The 11,087-nt window shown below is 34.0% G+C and overlaps 1 protein-coding gene across 1 annotated transcript; it reads left to right on the top strand.

Moving 5' to 3' along the window:
• Positions 1-2,942: 2,942 nt before the first annotated feature.
• LOC106665429 (putative transmembrane protein INAFM2) lies at positions 2,943-8,616 on the top strand. The gene is made up of 2 exons (XM_014391845.2): positions 2,943-3,301; positions 8,452-8,616. The coding sequence occupies exons 1-2, from the start codon at positions 3,070-3,072 to the stop codon at positions 8,583-8,585; spliced, it is 366 nt and encodes a 121-aa protein (XP_014247331.1). The 5' UTR covers positions 2,943-3,069; the 3' UTR covers positions 8,586-8,616.
• Positions 8,617-11,087: the final 2,471 nt, after the last annotated feature.

Raw genomic sequence — 11,087 nt, 5'->3', positions numbered from 1 at the left:
CACACATTAGAGGCGTGTCATGCCTTTGCGCCATACAGAGAGCGTGTAGGCATGCCGCCGGACTTAAGAAAAGTTCTCGAGCACTGCAGCGAGTTTCAGGGTCCCCTGTTCCGCTTTTTAGGGGAACTTGGGGTTTTTTATTGTATATAGTATGTCTTATGTGTCGTGTGTTTATATGTTTTGTCTGAGTGCATGTATTTATTAGCGTCATCATCACCCCTCGAACGATCAGAGCGTAAGAGTGTGTGTTCGGGGTCGATGGCGGAATATTTATAAAAGTACTCCATCGACCCTAATCTAGATTAGTTTGAGTATAGGGTCGGTGGAGGAATATCAAGTACTCCACCGACCAAACGGAATGAGTGTACTGTATGGATGTATTTATGTGTATGAATGTATTTATTTATATGAATGTAGTGTTTGAAAGGGTAAATAGAATATAGACATAGTTGGGGGCTGAAATGACCTAGATGTCGGAAGACCCAGTCAAAAAAAAAAAAATAATATGTACATAAATAATATTAAACGTCAAAATAATTATAATTGTTATTATTTTTACAATAATTTAAGGTATTATTCTAATGTTTTATCTTTAATTACTAATTTCTAATTAATTTCTTACAGTATTTACCATCATAATATTTACTTGTGTTATAATTCCCGCTTTTCGCACGTTTAAATTGAGCGCCATTAAAAAAACAGCTTCTCATTGGAACGTCGCGTTGGCGGGGGTATCGGCGGGTTCACTTTTGCAATTCATGTCTAGAGACGCGGTTGTAGAAATCCTTCAACCTGATGATGAGCTAAGGGCTCGAAATCCAGATCGTTGGAAAACAACTTACTGTGAGTAGGAACTATCTTTTTTAAAAAAGGATTGAACACCGCACACACTCCATTATTCATCATTTCTAGAAAAATAATATGTAAAAATATATTTAAAAAATGTATAAAGGAATATGTACGAAAATAATTTAAGTACAGTCATAAAATTGTATAGGTATTCTGATTTGTCTTTCACTTCTAGTCGTAGATGGTGACTTATGTAGTTCAAAACGCACTCTTGTCCGTCCTTTCAGGGTCTTGGTGCGTCAGGTCGTATTGTTGGGAGGTATATCTTCACAAGGTGGGCCCGGTACACCGGCTTGAGGCGATCTATTGCCTATCTATCTACAAATGTCCAAGTAATTGGTTTGGTAAAACCCAAGTTTATAGTTAATCATTTTTGTCCACAAGTTGTTATTCTGGTTCCATTCGCTGCGACCGAATATGGAAGATCACTGGTGGAGCAGATATCTGGACCAAGTTGTGGGGAACTAAAGAAAGTGTGGCGTCCGTGTCAATTAAGAATAAAGATTCAACATGGGGTCAGAAATAAACAATCGATGGGCTGGTGCGGGTGGCCGCCCTTCAGAGGAGCGACCCCCTGAACTCGTTTCCCCGATTTGAATTCTCAAAAGTACATGGAGGGATGCACGAGCGAGCTCTGCGACCAAAACCGTGGTGGTACCAACACAGATTTTGTCCTGAGGACGGAGATGGAGTTCTTCTGGTAGAACGACGTCCGCTTTGCTCTCTGATGTACCTCTGTATAGTCCTATTGGTCGTAAAACGGCTAATTTATTGATATTTCTTCTATTATTTCAATTATTACTTTTTTGTAAGATCTTGGATGAGATGAGAAGTTGGTGTCCGAGAGGATCGACGTCACGTCACGATAAGTGGTTAGAGCAGCGGCGTATTGAGCCGAAGGTCGTGGGTTCGAATCCCGCTCGTGACACTAACTTTTTCATCTCAACCAAGACATAAGACAAAAAAAGAATAATGAATTTAAATAATTAATATGGTCAATTATGATCAAACATAATTTTTTTTTGCTTTGTTTTGGAACATTCAGCAAGAATACGGACCTATGAAATATCAAATTCCATTTTTTAACATGACGAAGTTCAGAATCATAAAGCAATAAATAAATAACAAGTAATGAGAGCAATATATATTGATCAACCACAATAAGTACTAAAAATCAAAAATTCGGTACGAAAACAGCATCAACAACAAAGGGTAAATAAAGACAAACAACAATGAACAAATAAAAGTGCAGACCTACCAAATAACAAATTACATTTTGACAAAACTAACAATTTGAAGACAAACTAATAAATAAATAACAAGTAACAGAAGCAATAATTAACTATCAACTAACTACAATAAATACTACAGAATAAATAAAGATCAAACACTCGGGAAGCCAACAGTCGTCCTACGAGGGGGGATCTCCGCCGGCCCCAGAACGCCAGCCCCGGGGAGGCTCTCGTCCACACTTTACACAATTTAAAAGGCTACTGTTCTTCGTAAAACATGTGTTTCAAACATAAATGGATTAATGCATTTATAGTCTTATCGGCCATTTCGGCCAGCTCTCCTCCAAGGGGCCATTAGATCCTGTCAGTGGAATGGGCACTTGTATCCTCAACGTTCGCAAGAAATTTTCAGAAACTTTGCCTTTTCCAATTTGTCTCAACTGAGGTAATAATTGAGAACGTTTAGTCTCTCTCTCACTCTCTCTCTATCACACACACTCTCTCTTTCTCTCTCTCTCTTTCTCACTTCTTCTCTGCTCCCTGTCTCTGGCTCTAACTTCTTTTTGGCTTTCTGTCTATCTCCTCTCTCTCTTTCTTCTTTTCTGCTCAATCAGTGTCGTAGAATGTTTTTTATGGAAAATTTACGTTTTTCGTTGAAAAAAGAAAAACTTCCTCCCCTAGATTTTACTGGGGTGTGAAAGTGGTTTGGTTTCGATGTCCACATCGTTTGTTAAATTGATTTGAAGTCCGAACGTTATTTTTCTCCAAAAAGAAAAGTCGGTTTAAACGCGGAAAGGGCCTGTAAGGAAGTTGTTGAAGAAGTAGATATATTTAGAGCGTAGGCGAGAGAACAGGCGCACACGAATCGAGTGTATTGATCAGTTTGCCCAGTGCCCTCATACACTGGAATTGTGAAAGTAGTAGCAGGTCAACATGTGACTCTCCATTTTCTCCAACCACCGCGCCTCAACCGAAAAGTCGACCTGTAATGAACGGTGGAAGCGGAAAATCAACGCACAATAGTGTGAAATTCGCTGGAGAAGAAGCGAAAGACAAAATGTACGAACCTAAACAGAACAAAAAGCTAATACGTGTCCTTACGGTTATTGTTTATGTGTTCTCCGTCTCCCTAGCGGCAATTATACTCTCCCTTTACTATGTTTTCTTCTGGTCTCCAAAACCACCCCCTGGACCACCCTCCGTTGTTACCGGATGTATAGGTAATTCCATTTATTCAAGACTTTAATTTTTTCAATAAAGTTTACCCTTTAGCCTTTTTTTCCACCCCCTTTCTGCCTAACATAGAAAAAATTTTCTTGTCTTTGCTCGGTATGACAATTTTCTTTTCTTGTGTGCTATGCCTATGTCAGGAGAAATTCAACTTCCCGCCGTCTTCATTTTCAGGACAGCCTATAAAGAGTGCCGGCCAGGAAAAACAAAATTTATAACATATAACTAACTCTTCACAAGCGAGAACAAATTTTTCAAAGTTTTTCTACTTTTTTCCCATGCAATAAACTATACGCTTAAAATCCAGACTTGAATTACGAAAAAAAGACGATACAAGAAACAAAAAATACAATAGAAACACTCTTTTAAAATTTCAACGGACCAAGGTATTTTCTTAATTTTTTGCACTGATCATTGAAGTTGGCTTTTCTTCTTTTTATTCCGACACAAACGCTTTCAAAAAGAACTCGCTATACATTTTGACGTCAGAAGGAAAAGTAAAAAATAGGCAAATCAACAAATGCAGCATAAACAAACAAGCCATACCGCATTCCTTCTTTGTGTACAAATACACGCTCCTATTTTCCACTTAAACACTTTTCATCGACATTTTCTATCGAATATCTCTCACCTTGCATTTATGCTTTATTTTATTTTATTTTTATTGTTTTAAACAATTGTACATGACGCCTAGATGAAATTTTTGATAAGAAAGACGTTCCTACAATCGCCATTGGACCTTGTAAGATAATCTTCGGCAATGACTCTTTTTTTTCTTCAGATATTGACGTTTGCTTTTTCATATTGTGCAATTTATTTTTTTTACATTTAATTAGTTTCATTCAATTATTTCAAGGTGAAGAAATTTCTATTAATCCTTTTGCTAAAAAAAATCTTTCTCTGAACCATAAAATTTTAGCATGAAAGCAAAACTCTCTTCTCTAAATACGTTTTTTAAATTATTCGCTTTTTTTACAAGACTTTGTTCGGTGCAACAAATAAAACATAGTGTAGTCGTATAAACAATAACTTGGAAACATGAACAACAAATATTGGATGGAAGCTGTTATTACATCAACATGTTGAGTGAGATGGGCTCCATCTTAGGACATGGATGTAAAGTAGTGAGGTTGTGTAACATGGTGGATGTCATAGAAAGGGGCATTGACTATTGCCCTGAGGATTTTAGATTATGGGGATTTGATTCAATTAAGGTTGGAACGTTTAGCAGTCCCATAGTGTTCAAGTCCGTATGTCTAAGTGGAGGCCAGCAGGGCAATGTAAAGTTTTATTTTGTTTGTCAGTGAGCGTTTAGATCATCTGACGAGTAGACTTTTTACATGATAAATCCTGTTTCAGTCTGTGTGCTTAAGTCACGTATGGGGGTTCCAGATCAGTTGTTTGTCTTGGTCAGAGGTATTGTGCATGGTTCGCAATAGGGATGGGAACATTGTTGAGAGATACTGGTGGGAGCGTTTTCTTGTTTTAGTGTGAATGTTACGATGTTGATTGAGTTTTATTAACCTTGATTCTCTACACTCGGAGCCAGGATTTGAGGATATGAAAGTGATTTTAGGATTACGGGAAGCTGTGATGGGATGTTTATCAGGAGAAAGGATTGCAGTATCATCGTCAAAGATAAGGGTGATAGTATTATGTGGAGTAGGTAGGTCGGTGGTATAAAGTGAGTAAAGCAGAGGAACGAGGACACTGCCCTGTGGGACACCTGCTAGAATAGGATGGATAGGAGATCTCTAAATACACAGCAAATCTAAAAACTCTTTGGCAGTTGATGAATGATGAAATATCTTAAAATTAATCTATCAACTTTAAATAAAACTTAATGAACAAGACCTCATTTTTTAAATTAACTTTTTAAGTCATAATGAAAATATAGCATAATGAGTGTTAGAGCCTGATTTCTTTATTAGCTTTAAAAAAAATATTTATTACCATCTGTACATCATAATACATTATGTATGAAATATTTTGATACACATTAACAAATAACATTGACACAGTAAATTTCTTGAGATTAGTTAACCTTTGGTGATCCCACAACTTTACTCAACGGACTATGATTCTGAGGACTTTGGATTGGAAGGACAGAATTCTTTGGATATTGGTAAGTTTAGCAATGCTCCATAGTTCCAGTCCATTGTCCAAATCTGTTTCAGTAGTGTTTTCTAGTCTCAGTTTGTTTTTTTGTCAACATATTAGATTTGTGTCCAACATATTCATATTAGATTAGTCCAAATCATCTTCATTCCCTGTCTTATTTGCATATGTCAGCTCGAGGTTAACCATAAATTAAGATAGAAACCAAGGTAGTGTATCCAGTCAGTTTTAGGGATAGGAATGTTGTTGAGGAATATTACATAACATGAGTGCATTTGTAGTTCATTAATATTTATCCTCCAAAATTTGCTCCATTTGGGAGGGGGAAAACAGTTGCTTTAGGGTAAAAGACAAGTTTGGTTAAGTAAATTTTTATTTTTTGTGGCAAAGTGTTTATCACATTAGCCAAGCATTAAATTCAACAAGATGAATTTTTTGGTGTAGGGGACAGGTAAGAAAAAAAAAACATGGGTGTCAATAGGAATCAAACCCACAACCCTGGGTCAACGAGTCGATTAGGTAGAGTTATGAACTGGTTAGTTTAGATAGAGTTAGGAACAGGTTAGGTAGAGTAAGGGGCAAGTTAGATCGGGTAGTTTTTTATTTAAAAAAAAAATTTAACATTTTTATTCTGGGGTTGTGTTTATCATTAATAATAACAAATAAATTAAATACTTCCAATGCAATTGGATAATAGTAGTGATATTTTTACCTTCTTCAACTTCTCTCATTTTTTCTTTCTTTTTAGAACACCTGTTAATATTTTGTGGCAAAATGATAAAATAACAAACAAGAACATTGAATTTACCTTTTTTAAATAAAAAGTCACGCGTGAAATCGAAAGCTCTCCATTATTAAACCGCTTATGCTTAATTTGATCTGAGAGCTAAGAATTGACTTGGAGTAACGTGAGATGTCTATCATCTGTTTTGGAATTCGCTGAGAAAAAGCCTTTTGAAATGAGACTACTCATCATTTCTGAAGCTGTTACTGCTCGTAGCATTTTGCCATTGTACAAATAAAAGCCAAGATAATAGTTTTTGTTTTCCTTAAACCGACACCTTGGTAATTTTTGCAATATTTACATATTTTTAATTTACACAGAATAAACAAAATAAAATCTCAATTAAATCCTCTTTTTTATTTTTTTATTTTAATTCCACAGTTATTAATTAATTTTTTATTTTTGTGCAAAGTCATTCAAGAGCAATTTCTATTTTAAGATAATATTTTACACAACATTTTATTCCTTTTCGGTTGCATTTGAGGCATAAATATCCTCATGATTATTTTCTACCTTGATTTCTCTCTATTTGGTGACATGTTTTTAGCCATTTTGTAACTAATTTTTCATCTTCACCTATACATGAAATAAAAAAAAATAAAAATAAAAAAATATAAAAAAACATTGTTAACAACTTTTAACTATTCCGCAAAGACATTTTGCTGATTGAAAAAATTTAATCAAAACACATCCATACAATGTGGTTTTTAATTGTTAGGTTAGGTAGTGTAAGAGAAAGGTAAATTAGGTTAAGTTAGGTTAGAGTTAGGGACAGGTTAGGTTAAATTAGGTTAAAAGTTGAGTTAGGGACAGGTTAAGTTAGGTAGGGTAAAGAACATATTACATTAGGTAGTTTTTTTGATTTTTTATGGCATTGATGAAACCCTTCATCAGGGCTTTGAAGCTATTTCTAATGATATGCATGGTTAACAAATATTAACATTAAATTAACAATAATAAAAATGTGTATAATAATTTGAAATTCTCTCTTGTGGAATTAACATAGATATATGAAAAGCAAACAGCTTTCAACTTTTAAATCCTCCTCTCAACTTCTAACATTAATTTAATATTTATGATATTTTGCTGATCGGAACAACTTAATCGAAACACATCTACACAATGAAGGTTTTTTTGGTTATTTAACTTTTCAAAAAGTTAGAAAGATGAGATCACATTTTGTATCATTTTTTATATTTAAATTTTTTAGATGTTTCGGAAATTTACACCCATCATCAGCATCGTATTTTGTTTAAATCTTTCATTGTATATAACTTTTTAAAAAGATTTTGTATTGACAAGCCACATGGCCAAGATGGAATGTTGTTTATATTAATTTATCTCCTTATACTCTACTATCATTTGATAATTTGTTAAAAGTTATCATTTTCCTTATTAAATTTTGATTTCACTATGATTTTATAAGACAATTCAATGATACACAACAAGCATTTAAAATAATTATGTAATAATGCAAAAATATTACATAATTGAAGTATAAGTTAGTTAAATGTGAAGGTACCTAAAAAAGTATGCATGATTCAGCATAATTATATTGTTTAATAAAAATTAAATCATAATTGATAAATTTATTATAGTATCAGTTATTATAAGCAATAGGTTCGAAGGTGCCATATTTGAAATTATAAGCATGGCTACAGGGCTTTTTTGTCATTTTATTTATTTATTTTTACAAAAACACCTTTCATAAAAACCAGCTAACATAAAAATTTAATACTTACAGTGTGCTTGGGTTTTATCGACATAAAAATGTCTTGGTTTGAAAATGTATATTTTTTGTAAGCAAAGAAAACAAAAAACGTACAAATAACTTTGTGCATGAATTTTCGCATTTTATTTGTACATATTTACATTTCACGAAACAAGGTAAAATTTTATAGAGCATAATGTTTGTTTTTTGTTGTTTTTAACACGTTTTTTGACAAAAACCTTATAGCACGCAAAAACAATGAGTATATGAATTTTGCACAAACAAGACTTTCCAATATTTGTAAAAACATGATCTTGTGATATATATTTTATTATTATAATGTATATTTATAGTACATTTAATTGCATGAAATAAAATTGGTTTAAAAAGTAATACTTTAATGAGAAAAAATAGTGAAAAGTCAGAAGTATAAGAATGATAATATTTAAAGTTTCCCTCTTTTTCAGGCTAATTCCAGTAAAGGATTTACAAAGTCCAGCATTTTTTAAATTTTCTTACTGTTTTAGGTATAAATGATGATGTTCCAAGAGAAACTCCTAAAGTACTTCCACAACGTGAAGATACAACTCCATCCTATAACCAAGTTACAGATATAAGAGTTACAGGCGATCCACCAGGAACTATCCTGCTCAGTAATTAGCATTAAATGATTAAAACATAGGTTAAAAATGTGTGTATTTATTTATTCAAACCTTTTCCTTTTATTGTAGTTTAAGTAAAAATTAAAATTCCACCCATCTAGTTTGATCTAATAATCTTGGTCTGATTGTTTATTCTGACAAAAGTCATTTGTAAATGTTGCCATATTCAGTTATAGTTAAAGCAATTAAAAGTCCATTTAATGAACAGGGCAGAAAAGGCAATGTAAAAATTTGGAACCTCTGGTAAGTAGGTTGCTCATAAATGAAAGTAAAACTTTACAATATGAATGTGAGGAACACATCACGTAGCATAGAGGATATGCAGAGTTGTAAAAACTAAAATAAATATGTTTTTGGGCTGGACGTTACCGGACAGTGTGCATAAGTTAGCTTAGGTAGGGTAAGGGACAGGTGAAGTTGACTATCGAAAAGTGCTGACTGGAAATCTAAATCAAAAGAGGTTTCTTGGAACTCTTCTATGGTATTCAGATGGCTCAAAGATGGGAATTATACAGGCAATGAACTGCTAGCCATAAAAGCCTGCGCACATAAAATGAACAAAAACATCCCAACGGTGCAAGATTACCTCACAACTTGTCTGGATGGCATAATACCCTAAACAAACTGAGATTTTTAACAGATTGTGGAATAAAGTAGCCACATTAAAAGAGAACGGAAATCTTGGGTAAGTAATAACACAACAAATACTGGAAAACTGATCGTGAATCATTTAAATCTTGATACCACACCTCTGAGAGAAGAATTATTTACATGTTATATGAAATATCGTCCGGTAAATCGGCAGAGGTTAGGGATGGCACAATAGGTGAAAGTTTAAGTACTAAAGGAACAAATCCTTACGACTCCATATGCAAAAGGAAAAATAAAAATGAAACAGGTTAGGTTAAGTAGGGACAAGTTTGATTTGGTAGATTTTACTTTTTATGGTTATGTGTATGTTGATATAGTTTCATTTACCTTGATCTAGTGTCGGAGCCAGGATTTGAGGATAGGCAAGTGATTTTGGAGATTATGGGAAGCTGTTATGGGATGTTTATCAGGAGAAAGGATTGCGGTATCATCGTCAAAGGTAAGGGTGATAGTGTTAGATTGTATAGGTAGGTCGGTGGTATAAATTGAGTAAAGCAAAGGAACGAGGCCGTTGCCCTGTAGGCCACCTGCTAGAATAGGATGGATAGGAGATCTCTAAATACACAGCAAATCTAAAAACTCTTTGGCAGTTGATGAATGATGAAATATCTTAAAATTAATCTATCAACTTTAAACAAAACTTAATGAACAACACCTAATTTTTTAAATTAACTTTCCAAGTCATAATGAAAATAAAGTGAGAGCCTGATTTCTTTATTAGATTTTTGTTAAATAATATTTATTACCATCTGTACATTGTAATGCATTATATATGTAATATTTTGATACTTATTAACAATGTATGTATTGTATTGTAAATTGACACAGTAAATGTCTTGAGAGTAGTTAACAACCTTGTGATCTCACAACTTTCCTCAAAGGCTAGTCCTTGGCAAGGAGGTACCGAGGCAATCTCTGCTTTACTCTGGCGGCTTATATATATTGTACATATGTTGGGGTGAGTGAAGAGTATTTTGTGGAACCTGGAAAATTTGGTGGGAATTGATTTATTTACAATGGGTATTTTGAGGTCGTTGTGGATGGTGGCATCGGATATATTAGCATTGACTAAGATTCTGAGAACTTTGGATTGGAAGGACAGAATTCTTTGGGTATTGGTAGGTTTAGCAATGCTCCATAGTTCCAGTCCATTGTCCAAATAAGTTTCAGTAGTATTTTCTAGAATCTCAGTTTGTTTTTTTGTCAACATATTAGATTTGTGTCCAACATATTCATATTAGATATAGATTAGTCCAAATCATCTTCATTCCCTGTCTTATTTGCATATGTCAGCTCGAGGTTAACCATAAATTAAGATAGAAACCAAGGTAGTGTATCCAGTCAGTTTTAGGGATAGGAATGTTGTTGAGGAATATTACATAACATGAGTGCATTTGTTGTTCATTAATCTTTATCCTCCAAAGTTTGTCCCATTTGGTATTTGTTGGACATGTGCCTCTGAAGCAATTGTACAATTGGAATCAGAGGAAGGCTATATCGGCAAAGGATGTCAGTTTAAAAAAAAGGTTAGGTTAGGTAGATTTTTGTGGCAAAGGGTTTATCACATTAACCAAGCTTTAAATTCAAAAAGATGAATTATTTGGGGTAGGGGAGAGGTCAAAAACCAGGGGTGACAGTGGGAATCGAACCCACGACTATGGGGTCTACAAGCCAATTAGGTGAAGTTATAGACTGGTTAGGTTAGGTAGGGTAAGAGTCAGTTTAGGTTAGATAGGGTATGTAACAAGTTAGAATAGGTTGTTTCTTATTTTTTATGGCATCATGTTTACCACATTAGCCAAGTTTTTTAATTTTTTTGTAGTTTGGGGACAGTTAAAAAATTCCAGAGG

This window comes from Cimex lectularius, unplaced genomic scaffold (assembly GCF_000648675.2).
Source record: "Cimex lectularius strain Harlan isolate CLEC.00 unplaced genomic scaffold, Clec_2.1 scaffold9, whole genome shotgun sequence".
Classification (NCBI taxonomy): domain Eukaryota; kingdom Metazoa; phylum Arthropoda; class Insecta; order Hemiptera; family Cimicidae; genus Cimex; species Cimex lectularius.
Note: the sequence above shows the minus strand (reverse complement) of the source record. Positions and strands in the feature narration are given on the sequence as shown.